This window comes from Elephas maximus, chromosome 16 (genome assembly GCF_024166365.1).
Source record: "Elephas maximus indicus isolate mEleMax1 chromosome 16, mEleMax1 primary haplotype, whole genome shotgun sequence".
NCBI classification, from domain to species: domain Eukaryota; kingdom Metazoa; phylum Chordata; class Mammalia; order Proboscidea; family Elephantidae; genus Elephas; species Elephas maximus.
This window is the reverse complement of record NC_064834.1, coordinates 49,158,526-49,179,598: the sequence shown is the minus strand read 5'-3', so window position 1 is coordinate 49,179,598 and position 21,073 is coordinate 49,158,526. Positions and strand designations below refer to the sequence as shown.

At 47.2% G+C, this 21,073-nt stretch overlaps 1 protein-coding gene across 2 annotated transcripts in view; it reads left to right on the top strand.

The window, feature by feature from the left end:
- RRP12 (ribosomal RNA processing 12 homolog) overlaps nucleotides 1-21,073 on the top strand; it is a 42,090-nt gene that overhangs the window by 6,688 nt on the left and 14,329 nt on the right. For both annotated transcript variants that reach the window (XM_049855968.1, XM_049855967.1), the window contains exons 2-16: nucleotides 5,134-5,410; nucleotides 5,932-6,161; nucleotides 8,117-8,200; nucleotides 9,311-9,387; nucleotides 9,962-10,067; nucleotides 10,278-10,394; nucleotides 11,807-11,945; nucleotides 12,052-12,179; nucleotides 13,285-13,383; nucleotides 14,035-14,126; nucleotides 15,827-15,938; nucleotides 16,150-16,247; nucleotides 17,809-17,923; nucleotides 19,167-19,309; nucleotides 19,511-19,632. In XM_049855968.1, the coding sequence (XP_049711925.1) occupies nucleotides 5,272-5,410; nucleotides 5,932-6,161; nucleotides 8,117-8,200; nucleotides 9,311-9,387; nucleotides 9,962-10,067; nucleotides 10,278-10,394; nucleotides 11,807-11,945; nucleotides 12,052-12,179; nucleotides 13,285-13,383; nucleotides 14,035-14,126; nucleotides 15,827-15,938; nucleotides 16,150-16,247; nucleotides 17,809-17,923; nucleotides 19,167-19,309; nucleotides 19,511-19,632 (1,801 nt within the window). In that variant the 5' untranslated portion in view covers nucleotides 5,134-5,271. The remainder of the gene's footprint in view (nucleotides 1-5,133; nucleotides 5,411-5,931; nucleotides 6,162-8,116; nucleotides 8,201-9,310; nucleotides 9,388-9,961; nucleotides 10,068-10,277; nucleotides 10,395-11,806; nucleotides 11,946-12,051; nucleotides 12,180-13,284; nucleotides 13,384-14,034; nucleotides 14,127-15,826; nucleotides 15,939-16,149; nucleotides 16,248-17,808; nucleotides 17,924-19,166; nucleotides 19,310-19,510; nucleotides 19,633-21,073) is intronic.

Below are 21,073 nucleotides of genomic sequence, written 5' to 3'. Positions count from 1 at the left end.
CGCGCTAACAGGGCAAGCTGCCGGTTGTTTTCAGAGCTCCCTCTGGTGGCAAATATGCACCACTGCATCCTTTGCAAGGGCCTACTAACAATTTTTTGTAGTGGTGTGTATTTTTGACAAACACACGTTTTCACATTTAATCTTCACAGTAACCCAGTGGCTTTCAGCATTATTTTTGTCACCTTACAGAAGATAAAACAGAGGCTTAGAGTGGTTAAATGCCTTGCTCAGTATCATGCTGTAGAGTAGGCCCAGTTTTGAATTCAATCCTTTTTTCAGCCTTCCCGCCCCCCCTCCCCCCCCTCCCCGCAACTGTCCTCACATCTAGATCTCTGGTCGTGAGCACCAGCTTGGTAACAATAATTTCCAAACTCTGCTTCCTTTTCCTCCTCAGGCCACCAGTTCCCTTTTCTCAGCCTTACCGCCCAGGTCTCAGCCTGTGTCCCAGGAGTGGGGGCCCCGACAGGAGGGTGGTGGTGGTATCTCCTAAGGTTGGAAGGGCTGAGGCCCAGAGTCAGTGCTGAGTTCTGCCTTCTCTGCAGCAATGCTTTCTAACGTTAACAGTTTTTAAAAAAGAATTTAACCCCCAAGACTATGGCCCCAGATACCCTTTTAACTCAGAACTGAAACCTCTCCTGAAGTTCACCCTTCAAATATTAGACAGGTCTATAAAACAAACAATGAGACACAAAGAGGAATGTGCTTCTTTGTTCAATCATGTATAGGAGGCCAAAAGGGCAACACCTGCCCAAAAGCAATGACAAAAGGGCAGGAACAGACAGGAAAAATGGATGGATGGAAATGGGGAATTGGGGTGTGGAAGGGGAGAGTGTTGACACATCACGGGGATTGCAAACACTGTCACAAAACAATTTGTATATACAGTGTTGAATGAGAAGTTAATTTGCTCTGTAAACTTTCACCTAAAGGGCACACACACACACACAATTAAGCACAAAGAAATGAAAGTATGTAGGGTTTATTTGAGCAATTCACTTATATGCACACAGGGACATCTGTTCAGAAGAAAAAACAGGAGGGCTCGTGTAAGCTAGTTATTATGAGGTCTTAAGGAGGAAAGGAAGAAATAGAGTAGACAATTAAACCATTGGCTAATTGAATCATGCCCCCTTTGCGCGATCAGCTGATATCAGGTTACTAGGTGGTCCCTGTCGCCTGGCTAGCCCCCGACTCATTTGTACAAATCTTACGGTGTAATCTGGAGGTTTAAAAATAATAAAGGCACTTCAACTGCTCAGGAAAATCTAAAGTTTTAGAATTCTGTCTCAGGAAGCAAGGCAAATTACCTAAAGTTAAATTCTTTGCGATACATAAATTTTAAACGAATTCATGGTTAACAGACGTCTTGTCACAAAAAGGGGTTTACATGATTTTCTGACCACTGTGTCTCCACCGTGTCTCCTTTGTTCCTGTTCATCTAATTTGGGTAAATTCCATTCCACGTTGGTCAGTGACCTTTGTGAAATTTCCCACAGCTCAGATGAGTCTCAATTTGGGCCTCAGTTTCCTCTCTCTGCTTTATGTTTTTTATTTTTTGTAAACCAATGGAACGTAATATAGATGCAGAAAAGTGCACAAATTATAGGTGCACAGCTCAATGAGTTTTCACACAGTGAATACATCCATTTACACTCCCTACTGGGGTTTTACTGACAAAAAATTAGAGGCACCCCTTGTGCCTCATCTCAGTTCTTACCTTCTCCCAGTGGTTACTGCCAAGTGACTTCTAATACTGTAGATTAACTATGCTTGTTTTTGAACTTCATACAAATAGAATCATGCAATATGTACTCTTTTGTATCTGGAGTCTTTCACTCAACACTATGTCTGCGAAATCATACATGTTGTTGCATGTAGAAATAGTTTCTTCATTCTCGTTGATGTGTACTATGTCTCAATTGCTATATACAGCTGCTATGCAGTGTATAGTATTTCATTTTATCAATATAGCACATTTTTTTAATTCATTCTACTGTTGATGGACATTTGGGTCATTACCACTATTTGGTTACTATGAACGTTCTTGTGTACGTCTTTTATGTATATATGTATATATCTCTTTTGGGTATATACCCAGGAATGAATTAATACGTTATGGAGTAAGCATTTATTCAGTTTAGTAGATATTACCAAACAGTTTATGAAGTGGTTGTTTCAATTTATTCGCCCACCAGCAGCGTGAGAAAGTGCCGGTTACTCCACATTCTCACCAACACTTAGTATTGCTAATCTTTTTAATTTTAGCCTTTCTGGTGTGTGTATAGAGGCATTTTACTATGGTTTTAATTTGCATTTTCCTGTTGATTAATGAGATTTAGCATCTGTCATGGATTGAATTGTGTTTCCCAAAAATATGTGTCAGCTTGATTAGGCCATGATTTCCAGTATTGTGTGGTTGTCCTCCATTGTGGGATTTTCCTATGCGTTATAAATCATAATCTCTGTCTGTGGTTAAAAAGGGTTAGGGTGGAATGTAACACCCTTACTAAGGTCGCATCCCTGATCCAATGTAAAGGGAGTTTTCCCGGGGTGTGGCCTGCACCACCTTTCATCTTACAAGATATACAGGGAAAAGGAAGCAAGCAGAGAGTTGGGGACCTCATACCACCAAGAAAGCAATGCCTTGAGCAGAGCATGTCCTTTGGACCCAGGCTTTCTGTGCAGAGAAGTACCTAGTCCAGGGAAAGATTGATGACAAGGACCTTCCTCCAGAGCCGACAGAGAGAGAAAGACTTCCCCTGGAGCTGATGCCCTAAATTTGGACTCTAGCTTACTAGACTGAGAAAATAAGTTTCTTTTTTGTTAAAGCCATTTACTTGTGGTATTTATGTCATAGCAGCGCTAGATGATTAAGACAGCATTTTTTACATGCTTACTGGCCATTTGGATATCATCTTTTGTAAAGTGCCTGTTCACATCTCTTGCCCACTCTTTTCATCAGATTGCCTCCTCTTATTTATCTGTAGGTTCTTTAAATATTCGGGATGTACTTTCCTAGTTATATGTATTACAAATATCTTCTCCCACTTTTTTGCTTGCCTTTTAATGCTCATAATGGTAATGGTGTCTTTTCATGAGCAGAATGTCTTATTTTTAATATATTCCCCCTTATCAATTTTTTCCTCTACGGTTAGTACTGTCTCATTGAAGAGATATTTGCCTACTCCAAGATCATGAAGATATTCTTCTATGATATCTTCCATATTTGCTCCATTGATTTACCTTTCACATGTAGATCTAAAATTAACCTGGAATTTCTTTTTGTGTACAGTGTAAGGCAGGAGTCAAGGTGCATTTTTAAAAAATTTTTTGACATAATTTCAGTTTTACAGAAAACTTGCAAGAATAGTACAAAGAATTCCTGTATACCCTTCACTGAGATCCCCAACAATATATAAAGAGAATAAAACATTATGAACAAGTGGGGTTTATCCCAGGAATGCAAAGTTGCTAATTTACATTTCATCCTTGAGTTATTATAATGTGAAGCCTTGTCTCAGTCTCTCTTCTTCCCTCCACAAAACACACACACACTCATTCATTCAACAGAATTTCATTGAGTGCCTACTATGTGCCAGGCAATGTTCTAGGGATGTAAATGACAAAAACAAAGTTCCTTTCCTCACGGCACTTATAGCCAGAAGAGGGTAACAGGAGTTCCTGTTGACAGTCCTCCAGTGACTCTGCTGCAGCAGTTGTGAGAACTGCTGTTGCAGATGTGTATTTAAGAACATGGGGGAAAATTCATACCGTACCAAGTGATAAAAGCAGACTCTAAGAACTATATGGACTTCTGGTTCATTTAGGAGATGGACTATAGGTATCCTATTTAGTATCGTACTTAGCTAAAGAATGTTTGTGAAATGTATGTGCTAAAGCCTAATCAGCCCAAACCCACCAGAAACGGGTAACTTAGCCCGAGAAAATCAGATTCATGAATTCACAGTGAGGGAGGGAATTCCAGAGGAACCTTGGAATGCTGCTTGGCACGAGGGCGACAGAACCCTCTTTTGCAAGGTTTGGGTTCCAGCTGAAGGATTTTGAAGAGGGAAGCAAGAATATGTGACCCCAACACTCCCCAGCATGTATTCTCCTTTTTCAAAATGGGCAACTGAGAGCTTGACTTAACTAAGCCATGAAGAACCTGTGTTTTCTCCTTCCTCTGCTTGCCTCCATACCTCAGTTAAAGACTTTGTTTTGACCTAATGCTAATGACTTTGTTCTTTGTTTTAACCTGATGCAAATAACTTTGTTCTGTCTGACCACCTGTGGAGTACAACCACAGGAAAACCAGAGCCTAGGTATCTGATATGTATATCTTTAGCCTAGTAAAGAAATGTTTGACAGGTATCTTTTGTCACTATCCTGTAATGAATAACTCCTCTTGAGAGCATACCTCAGGTCAGGCCAGGCACAAAGACGCTTGTAACCCTTTTAAGATTCTATATAAGCTGCAATGTAAAATTGCTCTTTGGGACTCCATAGAGACAGCCTGTGTTGCTGCTGGGTCCCTGGTGATGGATACATCTCCTTAATAAACTTTCTTACTCTTTCTGACTCGGAGTATGTTTCATTGGCTCAACTGCTCCAGGGCAAGGACCCTAATCGGGTAACAGATCCACTTTGGATTGAGTGCTGATTCTCAAGCAGGATTAGGAAAAAAAAAAAAGGGGGGGGGGATTAAATAGGGATTGAGTGCTGGCATGAAGTGAGGGTGCCTCAGCAACTGGGTAGTCCCAGTAATGAATGAAAACAGCAAAGGGGGTCTGGAGCATCGCTGGCTGCTTTTTCTCTTTTCAGGCCGAGATGATTTTCACTTTTTCAGGCCTGGATAGGTTTTGACTTTCAAATAAATTTGTGCCTATGTTTAACTTTTGAAATTAGATTTTCAAAAATAATATAAAAGCACTTTTTTTTTTTAATCCTGCAAAGGAACTCCAGTTTTATAGGCTCACTCCTGTGACCAAGAACCGTAGCCCTGGAGAACGAGCCCCGGAGACTCTTAAGCGACAGAGCTCCAGACACTCCTCCAGCTAAGCGTCCTCTTGGAACCCCTCCCTCCCCGGGAGCCTGGAGGAATCTTAAAACCGGATGTTGATTGCTTTGTCATAGTAACGGGCAGCGAATTCGGAAGTTGCGTCAGAGGAAGAGGAAGTGAAAGGGGCTGGAGACCCACGTGGGTTGTGCGCGTGTTTCTGCGTCCCTGGGAGCCAGTCATTTAAGTCCATTCTGAGCAGCGACTGGGTCGGCATGGGTCGCTCCGGGAAGTTGCCCTCCGGTGTCTCGGCTAAGCTGAAGCGCTGGAAGAAAGGTCACAGCAGCGACAGCAACCCTGCCATTTGCCGCCACCGGCAGGCTGCCCGTAGCCGCTTCTTCAGCCGGCCCTCAGGTAGCAGGGTGGAGACTCCGGCGGTGGGTGGCGGGGTTCTGGACCGGCCTCAGTCCAGAAGGGACTGGGGTTCTCTGGAAGGCCCGGAGTCCAGGCGTTGGAGCTTTCGTCTCTTAAAATGTCGGATCTGGAGCGCGCCGTAAAGGCCTGCCTTTCTGATTTAGCAGACGAGGAGTCTTGAGTTGGGGAATGATTTGTGTACGGCACTACTACAGGTGTACAGGTTGGAACTCTTGGGCGCAGTTAACCCTAGGTAACACTTTACAAAGCGCCTTCACCTTCATTCATTCATTTTCCAGGCGCCATGGGTACAGCTGGCGCTTATGCCATAGGGACAGGGAAGCAGAAACTTTTACCTGAGTACGCTTTATTCTTGGTTTTCTAAGTTTAGGCGCACAGTGGGCTAAAGAGCCCGTCGGGTTTGGGGCCTGGACTCCCTGGTTTGTTTCGTAGACATCGTTCTCTCGGCGAAAGGGAGGTCGGGGTAGAGGTGGGGTTTACCTAGTGCCTCTGGTTCTCAGGAAAGAGCGACCTGACAGTTGATGCTGTGAAGTTACATAATGAGCTGCAGTCAGGGTCGCTGCGCGTGGGCAAAAGCGAAGCCCCCGAGACGGCCATGGAAGAAGAGGTGGAACTGGCAGTCACCGAGAAGTCCTCGGGCACCTTCCTGAGCGGCCTCTCCGACTGCACAAACGTCACCTTCAGCAAAGTGCAGCGCTTCTGGGAGTCCAACTCGGCTGCCCACAAAGAGGTAGGGGGAGAGGGCCGGAGTGCGCAGCAGTCGGATTCATGTTTATCTTCCTCCAGCTCTGGTTTGCCTGCTGTCAGATGACAGCACCTAGTATTCCTGGAAGATGTGTCATCTCTCCTACCCTTTTTTGTCCTCTCCTTGTTAGCTCGCTTAGGGCAAATCCAAGGAGGCCTGGTGGAGCAGCAGTTAAGTGCTCACCGGCTAACTGAAAGGTCAGCGATTGGAGCCCACCCATGGCTCTGTGGGAGAAAAGACCTGGTGGCCTGCTTCCTTAAAGACTACAGCCAGGAAAACCTTATAGAGATAGTTCTAATCTGTCATATAGGATTGCTGTGAGCCAGAATGGACTCCACAGCACATAACGACGACTGGGCAGGTCCCACTTCCTGCTTTTTGTAAGAACATCTTCCCCACTGAAGTGTAAAGTTCTTGAGTGTAGAAGTAGCTTCCAAGCATTTATCCCAGCTATTCCTAATAGGATTTTTTACATAGAATATTTTCAAGCCACATTTGTTGAGAAAATTAATGCTGAATAACAGTGGTTAGAAAAGATTTTATCTAGAGAACTAAGTGATATATTTTATATTATTTTAAGATTTTTAAATTATACTTTTTTTTCACTTTCTAAATGAAAAATGTCACAATTCTAAATGGTACTGAAGTGACTAAAATAAAATGGGAAAGTTGTTCTCCATGTTTGACTCCTTAGTGGAAATTATGGTCAACACATTGCTGTGTATCCTCCTAGATCAGTGCTGTCCAATAAAAATGTAGTATGAGCCACACATGTAATTTTACTTTTTCTAGTATCCACATTTAAAAAAGTCAAAAGAAACAGGTGAAATTCATTTTAATGATATATTTCATTGATTGATATGCTAAAAATATTATTCTAACATGATCAATGTGAAAATATTAATGAGATACTGTACGTTATTTTTATACTAAATCTTCACAATCTAACCTATATTTCCATTTACAGGCTATTTTCATTTGGATGCTAAATTTTTATTGGAAATGCTTGATTTGTATTTAGGTTTCATAAAAGTCACAGTTGAAATAGTAGATCCATACACCCAAGATGTTCCAAATATATGTTTTCCAGTAACTGAGTCAAGTATTAGTTTTTAAATTAAAAAAATTAAAGATTCAGTTCCTCGGCCACTCTAGCCACATTTCATGTGCTCAGTAGCTCCTCACTAATAGCACAGTTCCTAGACTTTTTGGATGTTTTTCACCCACATTTTATTATTTAGATATACTGAAACAAATTATATTTTACGGATGCTGTCTGTTCTGCAACTTTTTCCCCATTGGACTATATTTCTATAGTTGTAAGTGAATACATATAGCTACTTCTCAGTCTTTTTAATGGTTACATAGTATTTGAATGTTTCATTGTTTATCATGTAATAATATCTAAGGAGTTCTGGTAGCACAGTGGTTAAGTGTTTGACTGCTAACTGAAAGGTTGGTGTTTCGAACCTACCAGCTGCTCTTCAGGAGGAAGATGTGACAGTCTGCTTCCATAAAGATTACAGCCTTGGAAACCCTATGGGGCAGTTCTACTCTGTCCTATATGGTCGCTATGAGTTGGAATCGATACGATGGCAACAGGCGTGGTGGTTTGCAATAATACTTTATTAATCCCCTGTTGATAGCCACTTGGTGTTTCCAATTTTTTGGTGCAGTAAACATACTTGTGCATAAATATTTGCACTCGTGTGCAGATATTTCTATTAGAGTTCTAGAGGTGGGACTTTGGCAGACGTGTTCTGCGTCTTCCCGTTTGCTTGGCCCTGTGGTGTATACTCCTGGCTCTGAATGTTGCTCGTCTTGTCTGTCTCTGGGCTTTCTCAGGAGGATAGCTTGTAAAGAAGCAAGGAAAAAAGAAGCTACTGTGGGATGGGGCTGAGTCTAGGAGCTGTCACGGGTGCCTTCTCCTTCATGTGCAGATCTGTGCTGTCCTGGCTGCCGTCACTGAGGTGATCCGCTCCCAGGGAGGGAAGGAGACGGAGACCGAGTACTTTGCTGCACTGGTGAGTGGGTGCAGCTTGCGGGTGGGTGTTCAGAGCGGTGGCTTGTGCAGGCTATAGAGAGGAGACAGAATCAGAGGTTGCCTCTAGCACATAGGGTTCTAGAAAGACAACCTTGAACAGGTGAAGGCCCACCATTCTCAGGTGGCTTGCGGGGCTGGTGGTATTTGGCACATGATTCTTGTAAAACAAAAACTCACTGCTCTGTTTTCTCTTTCTTGATCTATGAAACAGAGTAAGATCTGAGAGAGCCTCTAGAAAAGTGGTTTTGAAGTGGGGTCCAGGCATCCCTGGGGGTTCCCAAGACCCTTTTAGGGGGGTTGGCAAGAACATAAACATTTCTATAATAGTACTAGAGCATTTACCTTTCTCACTCTATTTCGTGCGTGGACAGTGGAGTTTTCCAGAAGTTACATGATATCTGATGATATCATTATTTGGACAGCTAATGGAATTGTACTTGTGTGTTTTCGAGTTTTCTCAGTTTTAATTTTTAATATGGTAAATATCAGTAGAGATAATCTGCAGACACAAAACTTTTTTGGGGTCCTCAATAATTTTTAAGGATGTAAAAGTCTGAGAACTGCTACTCTAGAACAGCAGTTGGCAGCTATGGCCTGGGGGTCAAATCTGACCCAGGGCCTGGGAGCTAAGGATGGTTTTTACATGTTTAAATGATTACTTAAACACATACGCACACCCAAGGAAGAATATGCAACAAATACTGTATGAGGCCTCAAAACCTAAAATATTTACGATCTGGCCCTTGACAGAAAAAGTTTGCCAACCCCTGCTCTAGAATAATGAAATAAATTAGATGCAATATATGGTGTTTATCACATGCCAGGCAGTGTTCCAAATGTTTTGCATGTATTAACTCCATTGAACCCCACAACAACTTATTAGGTAGGTACCAGTATTATTCCTATTTAACAAATAATATGGTTATTCCATCTTACAAACTGAGACACAGAAAGGTTAAGTTACCAGTCCAAAGTCACACAGCTAGTAAGTGGCAGAGCCAGGACTGGGCACATGGTTTCCCTGCCCCACTCCTCCTGTTTGCCCAGCAGGACCCATTTCCCATTCATACCCCCCTGATCTGGCCCTCAGATGACAACAATGGAAGCAGTGGAGTCTCCGGAGTCTCTGGCCGCCGTAGCTTACCTGCTGAACCTTGTCCTAAAGCGGTGAGTCCTGGTTCCTGTTTGAACCCCAGGTCTCTTCATAGAGGTGGGGGAGAAGGGATTGTGGACGGGAGGTGATGAACAAAATCAAGGAATTATTAAAAGATACTCTGGTAACAGGTGACATTCTACAGCATCAGGCTTCCGGGGGCAGCTTGGGTTGTCATCCCAAGGAGTGCGAGTGTTGGTAGCCTGGGCCCTGGGAAGAGGGCCAGCCCTGGTGCAGTGAGTGGGGCAGAAAGGTCGTAGAACGTTGGCACCAGGCTCTCTGGATACTGTAGCCAGGGGAGAGGTGGGAGAGGATTGGCACGGGCTTAGCAGGGCCATCTTGTGGGTGATCTGGGAGTGGGTAGTGGAGAAGGTGAGGGAGGCAAGGAGCTCAGCTGTGGTGGAGAGTGTGCTGAGCTGGGTGTCAGAAAGGGTAAGTTCTCGTCCTGTCTTTGTTATTCCCTGGCTGAGTGACTGGGCCAGCAGTGCCTCCCTCATGTTAGCCTCCTGGTTTGTAGCACACCGGGCCTCACCAGCTGTTCTCAGAGGCCCCTCTGGGCTTCCGACTATCCATGTTCTCTCCCCACAGCGTGCCCAGCCCTGTTCTCATTAAGAAGTTCTCCGACACCTCCAAAGCCTTCATGGACATCATGTCAGCGCAGGCTAGCAGCGGCTCCACGTCTGCCCTCCGATGGGTTAGTGTCCTGGTCTTAGTTTCTCCTCTGTCGTCTTCCAGAGCGCACCTGATTTGCCTAAAGCTTGGATGCTCCCTGGGAGGGGTCTACATGCACTGTGAACCCTCAGATTGATCCCTTTGAGGTTTTCTGGAGTTGATCAGAACCTGGGCTCTTTTCCCATCTGGTAGAGACTGGTGGGGCTGAGGGACTGTGTTTTTCTTTTTCAAGGTCCTCTCCTGTCTGGCTACCCTTCTGCGGAAGCAAAACCTGGAGGCCTGGAGCTACCCTGTGACCCTGCAGGTGTACCACGGGCTGCTGAGCTTCACCGTGCATGGCAAGCCCAAGGTGAGACTGCTGGACCCCAGAAAATGGGGAAGGGGCACAGCCACCCCTGGGACCCAGCCCAGTCCAGTGGGCAGCGCAGATGCTAGCCCATCTGAGTGGGGTCAGAGATGTTGCTCTGAGTACTGGGCTCTTGCCCTGAGGCTCAACATCCTGCCTCTGAGGCCTCATTTGCTAAGATCTAGAAGGCAAGGCAACTCCCCTTGTACAGGAGGGATGCTCACTGCCAGGCCCTCTGAGTCTCTGATGCCTCATCAGTCCGTAACATGGAATCTCCAGCAGATTTGTTAACTTTGGCAGGCGAGGGAGGGTGTGAGCATTGGAATCATACTGTTAGATACCGAGTTGACCACTTGTTGCTGGTCTTAAGCAAGTTACTTAGTTTCTCTGAGTCTTGGTTTTCTTACTGTGAAAGAGGGCTGATAAATACCAACCTTGTTGCAAGGTCGTGATGAGACTCCAGTGCTCACCACAGGCCTGGGGTCAGCTCCTGGCTCACAGCAGGGGCTGCACATGGTGGTTCCCTGCTCTTTTTCTTTCCAAGATTAAGGGCAGGGAGCATATAATCATAAAAAACCAAACCAAAGTCATTGCCATTGAGTCAATTCTGACTCATAGTGACCCTATAGGACCGAGTAGAACTGCCCCATAGAGTTTCCAAGGGGCAGCTGGTGGATTTGAACTAATGACCTTTTGGTTAGTAGCCGGGCTCTTAACCATTGTGCCGGCAGGGCTCCGTGATAATAGTGGTAGTCGTGTTAATCACTAACATCCTGCGTGTGCTCAGTCTCCTCCCCTACATATGCAGGTGGTCTTTCCCTTTCTTCAGGTCTGCTAAAATATCACTTCACTGGAGACTTCTTTCCTAACCACCCTATAAAAAGTAGCAACCTTTGCTTCGTTTTCTGCAAAGCACTTTAAACTTCTGGTGTTTAAATGAGTAGAATATGAGTTGTCTGCTTAGTTCATTAGAACATAGATAGTCAGAAGCCCAGAGGGGCCTCTGAGAACAGCTGGTGTGGCCCCGTGTGCTACAAAGCAGGAGGCTAACAAGGGGGAGGTACTCCTGGCCCAGTCACTCAGCCGGGGAATGACAAAGACAGGACAAGAAATTACCCTTCCTTCGTTGCCAGCACCAGGATTTGTTGGATGAATGATGAATAAATCCTGTTTTAAAGATGAGGATACTGAGACTCAGAGAGTAAGTAGTTTAGCTTGCTCAGGGCTGTTTAGTGAGTAGTAGTAGAGCAGGGATTTGAAGGAAGGTTTGTCTTGCTTTATAGCTCAGGATTTTATACACACGAGCCCCTGGCAGAGCATTAGACATAAAGTAGGTGCTCTGCTCGGGCTTAGTGGCTGGTGGTTGGATGCTGACCCAGCCCTGGCTGTTCTCTCCCTCTCTCCCTGCCCCTCAGATCCGGAAGGCTGCCCAGCATGGCGTGTGCTCGATCCTCAAGGGCAGTGAGTTCATGTTTGGTGAAAAGGCCCCTGCACATCATCCTGCTGCTGTTTCCACTGCCAAGTTCTGCATCCAGGAGATTGAGAAGTCTGGAGGTGGGGAAGCCGGGGGAGGGCAGCGGGGATGGGAGGCAGTGGCCAGCCAGGAGGACGGGACCTGTTGCAGAGTGGGCTGGAATCTCAGCTCCCCTGTGTATGCCAGGCTCCAAGGAGGCCACCACCACGCTGCACATGCTAACGCTGCTGAAGGACCTGCTGCCCAGCTTCCCAGAAGGCCTGGTCAAGAGCTGCAGTGAGACTCTCCTCAGGATCATGACCTTGAGCCATGTGGTGAGCTCTGGGCGGAGAACCAGAGGGTGGGGCACACCGAGGAGGGCGGGGCAGGCATCCCTCCGGAATCCAGGCACGCAGTGTGGGTGCTTGGATAACTCACAGGTCAGGCACTGCAGGGCCTGAGGTCTCCCTGCCCTGCCCCACTTTTCTGCTCCATCTCAGGACACCATTTCGTCCGTGGTGTCAGGCGGAGTGGGCCATCCTTTGGGTCGTGTTACAGTTGGACGCTGGCCTCAGGACAGAGAGGCTGTGGGGCTGTAAAGCCTCCTTCCTCTCCTTTCCATGAGCTCGACTCAGCTAGAGTCACTGACAGCTATTCCCACTTCTGCTTTTCGTTTTTTTGCTTACTTACCAGCACATCAATAAAAACAGCCTTAAAGAGCATTAAAAACCACCTCTTGCATTTCTACCAGCCTAGCACAATTCTAAGGAGCCCTGGTGTTGCAGTAGTTAAGCGTAGGGCTGCTAACTGCAAGTTTGGCAGTTTAAACCCACCCAGCGGCTCCACGGGGGAAAGACCTGGCAGTCTGCTTCCATGAAGATTACAGCCTAGGAAATCCAGTGGGGGCAGCTCTACTCCGTCACATGGGGTCGCTGTGAGTCAGAACTGACTCGGTGGCACCTAACAACAACACAATTCTGTTAATCTTTGTATATTCTCTTGTAATTTTTGTTCATGTACATATTTAAAGTTTTTTGTTATATAAACAGTGTGATCATTGTTTAAAAGGAAAAAAAGCCATTCAGAAGTGCATAAAGTAAAAAATAAGCTTCTTTTTTCTTCTAAGTCCAGCTTGCTAAGGTAAACAGTGCAAACAACTTGCAGTGTATCCTTCCAGACATTTTCTCTGTGGATAAACAAACCAGCATAAAAATACGTGAAACTACAGCTGTAATTATAGTATGCTTACCGTTTATAGCCTGCTTTTTTGGCTCACTATCATGTTAGAAGCATTCTTATTTCTCCTTTGTCTTTGTTTAAAACATTAGTATTTTCTCAGTGATTGCTGTATCTTTCTGAGTGTCCGTGTGTAGGGGCATGTTTGAGGTTCCAGGGGCCATGGGCTTTGTAATCCCCCACTAAGCCTTGTGTCTTCTCCAGCTGGTGACAGCCTGTGCCATGCAGGCATTTCACAGCCTCTTCCACGCCAAGCCTGGCCCAGGCACCCTGACGGCAGAGCTCAACGCCCAGATCATCACGGTAAGGCCCGATGGTGGGGCAGCAGGGTCCCTGCTGTGCTGGTGGGGCCAACCCTGTTACTTGTCTGCAGAGTGAGGCTGAATTGGGCTGGACTGGGCTGCTTCATCAGAGGAGGACAATAGATGGACAGGCAGACAGGAGACTGAGCACATAAGTCACATAAGTGTCCACAGTGGCTGGGGGACCTGACTTGGGTGGATAAGGGTGTCTTTCTTGACCTAGTAGTGGTTAACTTAGTAGACAATTTAAGCATGGTCTCATGGTGTTAATGGATACCTTGAGCCTGGGGTCTTGACCTTAGGGATCAATGGATGAACCTGGGGAAGGGGGTGTAACCCCCCAAAATTGTTTGCAAATTGTGTATTTGTACTTGTGCATTTTTCTGGAGAGGGGCTTTATGACTTCTGTCAGATTCACAAAGGGGTGTGTGACACCAGCCTGTCCTCCATTGTTCCTGGAGGCTTTCTTCCAAAAAGAATCAGAACCAGGAGACCTTTATGGAGCAGGGCAAGGCAGGAACTGGGAGAGCCAAGATGGCTGTGAGGTCCAGGATCACGGGCTGGGCCCTAGGAATGGGAGGGGTCTTTGTCACTGAGGCTGCTGCAGAATGCACTCACTGAGTCACCTGCTTATTCCCTGTTCTTCCTCCAGGCCTTGTACGACTACGTCCCCAGTGAGAATGACTTACAACCCCTGCTGGCCTGGCTTAAAGTCATGGAGAAAGCCCACATCAACCTGGTCAGGTAGGTCCCACTGTGAAGGGGCATATACAAGGGTACCTCCTCTGTGGTGCAGATGGGGGAGATGTGAACCAGAGCTGGAAAGGTCATTCAGCTTCCTGGGGATTGGCAGTGTTTCCATGTCGTGTGTGATGACAACCAGCTCTTGTTTTTATGAGGCATGGGGCAGGGTGATACCTCCCATTTTAGCCAGGTCTGATTGCTTTCCTATCCGAACGTTTGCATGGAGGGTCTTGAAGGCCCCTCTGGCTCCACTAAGTTGTGATTCTTTTGTCCCCTCAGGGGACTCAGCGGCCTGCTCTGGACCAGGCACTGTGTTAAGTGCTTCATGTCTGTTGTTTATTCTCATTAATCACAGCAACCTTATGAGGAAGGTCTTGTCGTTAGGTGCCATTAAGTTGATTTTGACTCATAGCATCCTCATTTGAAAGAGTAGAACTGCCCCATAAGGTTTTCTAGGCTGTAATCTTTACAGGAGCAGATCACCAGGTCTTTGGCCCATGGAGCTGCTGGGTCGGTTTGAACTGCCAGTCTTTCAGTTAGCAGCTTTAGCAGATGAGTGCTTAATTGTTGTGCCACCAGAGTTCCTAAGGAAGGTCTTATTAGCTCATTTTATAAAAAAGAAACTGAGGTTCTACAAGTTAAGTAGTTATGCAGGTACTCAGGAGCAAAGCTGGGTCTCTAGCCCAGGTTTATGGGGCCCACATTTGTCTTCTTACACCAAGCTGCCTTTCACCTAGAGGTGCCAGAAAATGGCCAGATGGCCTCATTCTCCACTTCTCAGGGTTCATCCTTCAGGAGCACTCCCACAGTGTCCACCTTCCATGCCCTAGGGTGTTTGCTTCAGCACTGTGGGTAATGGTAGACACAGTGGCTGCAACAATGGGCTCAAGCATAACAACGGTTGGGAGGATGGTGCAGGACTGGGCAGTGTTTCGTTCTGTTGTACATGGGGTCACTGAATCGGAACAGGCTTGACGGCATCTAACAACAACAGAAACAACCTACATGTCCCACAGGAGGGGACTGGTTAAATAAATGCCAGTCCTTCCAGACAGTGAAGTACTTAGTGTGGATGTGTGCATGCTATGTGGCAAGTCTCCAAGATGGAATGAGAAAAGCAAGGCGCAGAACAGCACAGTGGGTGTGATTATTGGCACACTCCGGAGCCTCAGGGTGTGAATCCTGACCCGGTGGCCTTGGGCAAGTTACTTGATGTCTCTGTGCTTGTTTCCTCATCTACAAAGTGGAGGTGGTAATAGGACTTGTCTCACTGGTTATTGCAAGGTTCCAGTGAATTAGTGAGTGTTGTATCAGTGTGGTATGCAACAAATGCCATATAAATGTTAGCTGTCATTATTATATGTTTGTATATGCATAAAGATTTTGGAGGACTGTTTGAGAAACTTAACCATAATTTCCCCTGGAAAGTGGGTCTGAAGACAGTCCAGGAGAAGGCTCTGTTAGGGAAGGCACGCTCTTCATTGTATACCCTGATTATGTGTTGGAATTTTTTTTTTTTTTTAGTTATTACTGGCGCAACAGTACATTTTGTTTTTTTCAGCTTGCCCGCAGTCAGGGCCCTGCAGAGCCTTGCAGATCAGTGATTATTGTCAGGCCTGGGCCATCTGAATAGTTGAGCCCAGTGTCTCAGGCCCCCAAGGCCTAGGACCAGACCACACAGAAGCCCTTTGTCTTGGCAGGTTGCAGCGGGACCTGGGGCTGGGCCACCTCGCTCGCTTTTTTGGAACTGCAATGACCTGCCTCCTGTCTCCGCACTCACAGGTGGTGGCTGCAGCCACCCAGAGCCTCAAGGTACCCCACTTCCCAGCTTCCCCAGAGACACTTCAGCTGAGGGAGCAGAGAACGCAAGAGGACCCACCGCTGCCCTGCCTTCCAGAGCCGGCAGGAGGCCCTTGGGGTGGGAAATGAGCTTTCTAGAAGTTTCAGGAAGGAGTTCCCTGGGAGGGGTGAGTGGCACTGGGGGGCTGCCTGGGCCCAGCCAGCCTGTGGCCTCTTTTTGCAGGAGATTCTGAAGGAATGTGTTGCTCCTCACATGGCCAGCATTGGCTCCGTGACCTCCGCAGCCCCAGGGCCTGCCCAATATATTGCAAAGATGTTCAGGTGAGAATGTGGCATCCATGTTAGCAGGGCCTAAGGTGTGCTGGGTGGAGAGTCCGTTATACTGACAAGTACCCTGTGTGTCCCTTCCTGTGGGCCACACACAGAGTTCCAGGTGCTTCATGGTATTTCAGGTTGTGTTTACTGAGCCTCCACTAGAGTGGCCATCACGTTCCAGGCGCCTGTCCGGCACGAGGAGTGGCACAGTGTGGCGCAGGCTCTGCTGACTGCAACCCCAGTCATCTGGGGCAAGTTCTGCCTCTGTTTGCCTCAGTTTCCTCCTTGCTCTCTACCTTGTAGGTTGTGAGGATTAAATGAGGTCATACATGTCAGATTGTCAGAGCAGTACCTGGCACATAGTTAAGTACTCAGTAAATATAAGCTTTTATTACTACTGCTGCTACTAGAGATCCTTATGGTTCTGGGAGTTAGGTGGTAATTGCCATGTGCTGCCAAGTCAGTTCCAGCTCACAGCAACCCTATAGGACAGGGTAGAATTACCCCATAGAGTTTTCTAGGCAGTAATCCTTATAGAAGTAAATTTCCAAGTCTTCTTGCATAGCTGCTAGTGGGTTTGAACTGCTGACCTTTCAGTTAGCAGTTGAGTGCTTTACCATTGTGCCACCAGGGTTTCTTAGGTTTTAGGTACTAACCCCATTTCACAGTTGAGGACACAGAGGCTCACCCAATGAGTAAGCGGCAGCCTGACCACAGAGCCCCTCTTGTGCTGTGCTGCACTCCACACTTGCGAGAGAGCCCTTCACCCCCTTTACCCCCTTCACTGACACAGCCGCCACCCACCTGCCCTGCTGGGAGGAATTGCAGCCAGGCGTACCTGAGCGTTCCTAGGAAGGGGCTGGAAACCTTGGTGTCCCCTCTGGATCTGGTCTCTGCTCAGCTCCAAGTATGACACGTTGGTTACCATCCCTTATGAGAAATAGGCCTATTTCCTGGGGATTCGTCTGGGAAGAAGTTTCAGGAAAACTCAAGGAATAGAATTACCACCACCACCACCCCTCCCAACTCCACCCCTTTCCCCAGACTAAGCCTAAGTCCTCCAGGGGCTCGACTTCTTTGGAGGATGAAGCAGACGAAGGGGTGCACAGGCTGAAAGGGACTGGAGGCTGGGCTAGCCCTCCTTCCTGCGGCAGCTTTCCCCTCTGCCCAGACCACCCTGTGCTTACCTGCCCTTCTGCCATGGTCAGTCCTAGAGAACAGGGCACAGTGGGCAAAAAATGGGCTCTGGAGTCCTAGTTTGGCTACCAGCAGAGTGATCCTGGCAGGTTACTTATACTCTCTGAGCCTCAGTTTCCCTATCTGAAGATGAGACAAGTACTCTACCTCACAGGTTTTTTAAGGACTAGGATCACATAAATTAAAGTCTTAGCAGAGTGTCTGGAGCAGTGTGGATGTTTCATAAATGTTAGTTCTTTGCCTTTCCTACGGCCCCACCCTTACTGACCAGCTGGGGGTCTAGAGCTTATGATGCCAGCCATCACCTTTTCTTGGTTGGGGCCTGGGGTGGGCGTGAACGTGGCCTTGATCGTGCCTGCTCCCTTGACAGGGCAGTGGAGGAAGGCCTGACATACAAATTCCACGCGGCATGGAGCTCCGTGTTGCAGCTGCTGTGTGTTTTCTTCGAGGCATGTGGGCGGCAGGCCCACCCTGTGATGAAGAAGGTGAGGCGAGCTTGGGGCCGGGGGGCAACATGGTATTTGGGCTGTGTCTGGGGTTTGGGTCCCCTAAGTACTGGGCTGTGGGCTCCTGGAAGGTGGGGGCATGTCTTTTGTTATATCTGTAGCCTATCCCCTGCCCCCCAGCAGAGCACAGAGTGCCCAGGAAGGTAAATGGACTAAAGTGGGAAGAAAAGGAAGGGGAGGAGGCAGAAGCCTCTCCCACCCCCACCTGCCTGCTGGTCTTAGCTGGGGTGGATGGTTTTGAAACTCTCAGGGAACCAGTGTGATTCTCCCCCACTCCGACCCTGTCAACTTTTCGTTTGTAATTGTCTGAATGTTCCGTAATGAGTTAGCACTGTTGTTGGTTTTTAAGCTGCCTCAGGTTCTAGCCTAAGCAGCGCTGGTGACGCAATGGCTAAGCGCTCAGCTGCTAACCGAAGGTTGACAATTCAAACCCACCCAGCAGCTCTGCAGGAGAAGGACCTGGCAATCCGCTTCCGTAAAGATTACAGCCTAGAAAACCCTATGGGGCAGTTCTACTCTGTCACACGGCATCACTATGAGCTGAAATTGTCTCAGTGGCACCCAACAACAACAACAGGTCTCAGGGAGGCCACTACAGTGCAGGGATCCTGAGCAGACCCAGACTAGAGGACAGGCATAGACCCCCCCATCCATTGCTGGAACACCTAGCCTCATGGGGCTTTCCTTACTGGCTCTCATTGCTGCTTGGAGAAAGGGGCAACCCTGGGAAGGTAGAGCTTCCTGAGCGGCCTGGTCAGTGTCGTGGGTAATTAATGTGGCCAACTCAGCTTCCTACAGGTCAGGTGGGTCTGTAAGAAGTGAGACTGGCAGGTGGGGGTGGGGCTGTTGTGAGCCAGAGGGCACAGCTGTGTCCCTGCCCTGAGGCCAGCTTCTCAGTGCTTGCTAGTTTTGCTAATTTTCACCGTGCCAGCAGCATGGGCCATCCTTGCCTTTGTGGATTCCCGTTTTTCAAGATAAGCTAGAAGTCTAGGTTTGTATGTAAAATCTCCTGATTGTTACGTATCACTAGTGAGTATAGAGTTTTTTAAATTCTGGGGGTGAGGGATCAAACATCAGTGGGGTGAATTTGCTGTCAGTTTGTGACTCTGGGTTAGCATTAACCTGGCCCACGATCCAGACCTCATCCTTTTGGAGGCTTGGCTTAGCCACTGTCCTTGCTCGAGGAGCTGCCCTGACGTGTGATCTCGCCTCTCTGCTCCAGTGCCTACAGTCCCTGTGTGACCTGCGCCTATCCCCCCACTTCCCCCACACGGCAGCACTGGACCAGGCAGTGGGGGCTGCGGTGACCAGCATGGGACCTGAGGTGGTGTTGCAGGCTGTGCCTTTGGAAATCGATGGCTCTGAGTAAGTGTGGCCCTAGTTGGCTTCCTTATGAACCAGGAAAGTCAGACAATCTGTTTGCTCCCAGGGACAGGTGTCCACTCCTCCTACTGAGGTCTGTGTGCTGGGCAGGGTCAGCAGGAGAGGCCAGAGGAGAGGCTGTTCCTTGGCTCAGCAGCCAGGTTGTCACCTCTGCCTCCCTGGTCCTTCCCTCCCACTTCCCAGAGAGACTCTGGATTTCCCACGGAGCTGGCTGCTGCCTGTCATCCGGGACCATGTCCAGGAAACTCGACTTGGTTTCTTCACCACCTACTTCTTGCCCCTGGCGAACACCCTGAAAAGCAAAGGTAAGGGGCCTTCACCTGTGTGCCGCCCAGGGCTAACCACAGTCCTGGAGCCTCAGCTGGGAGGGGTCCTAGCCCAGCACCCTCAAGCCCTCATGGCATTCAGCAGCATCCCCCTGCCAGCGGTTAGTAGCCAGGGCTCGAATGTCTGCCTCGGGGCTCACGCCCAGCCTTCTGAGGCATGGCCAGAACCTGATACAGACCCTTCCCCTCCTCCAGTAGGGAGCCTCCACCTTAGGGCTGTCTTTCTCCTTGGATCCCAAAGAATAGGTCTGCCTCTTCTTCCCTTGGAGCAGATTTTTAAAGAAATTTTGTAATATGTTTGTTTATAAATACATATATATATACACACACACACACGTGTTCGTATCTATCTTAAACAATAACAATGGGGATTCTTAAGTTTTTAAAGGTGGTTATTGCCCTCTCTGAGATGCCCTTTCTTCAGGCTAGTTGTCCTTGGTCCCTCATCTCCTTTTGAGGCATAGTTTCTCATATCCCATATTCTTGATCCCTCTGTGCACCCTCTCGTTTACTTGTGTCCTGTGTTAGCAGACTCAGACCTACATGAGGGAAAGGCAGAGGGGCAGTGGCACCTTTCCTGGCCAGGCAATGGCTCCAGGAGTTCTTGTTTTCATTAGATGTTGAGGGTCTAGGGTAAACTATGGCCTGCAGGCCATATCCTACCTGCTGCCTGTTGCTGTAAATAAAGTTTTATTGCAAGACAGACACGTATTTTACATATTGTCTGTGGCTCTGTCACCCTACAATGACAGAGATGAGTAGTTGCAGCAGAAACCATATGGCCTGCAAAGCCTACAATATAGACTCTTGACAGAGTTTGTCAACCCCTGGTCTAGGGCAGTGATTCTCGGTGGAGGTGATTTTGCCCCCGAGGGGACATTTGGCAAAAGCTAGAGACATTCTTGGTTGTCACAGTTAATAGCCTATAAAGTACGGGACAGCCACCACATTTATCTGGCCCAAAATGGCAGTAGTGCCATTCTTACTTCAAGCAGTATTTTGTCGAATATGCATGTTTTGGGAGAATATACAGGAAGCATTTAAAATAGAAACTAAAAACCACTCAGTTCCCCCCCACCAGAGATAATTATTACTAAAATTTTAAAGCATTTCCTTTTCCATTTTTTTCCTATTTGTAAAAATAGTATCTTTTTATTAAATTGGAATTATGCTTTTTATATTAGTAACTTTACGTATTCATAAATTTTTTTTTTCTGGTATTTAAAAAATAACACTTTCTTCTGGTTACAAAAGAAGTATGTGCCTGCCCGTCCAAGAAAATACAGCCCCCAATGTGTGTCATTAACGTTAGCAGTACGCCGCTGGAAATTTTCTTAAGTTCACGGTTGTACACGCACTTTGACTTAGCAATACTGCATGTAGGTGTCTGGCCTAAGGGAATAGACAAGCACACACAGAT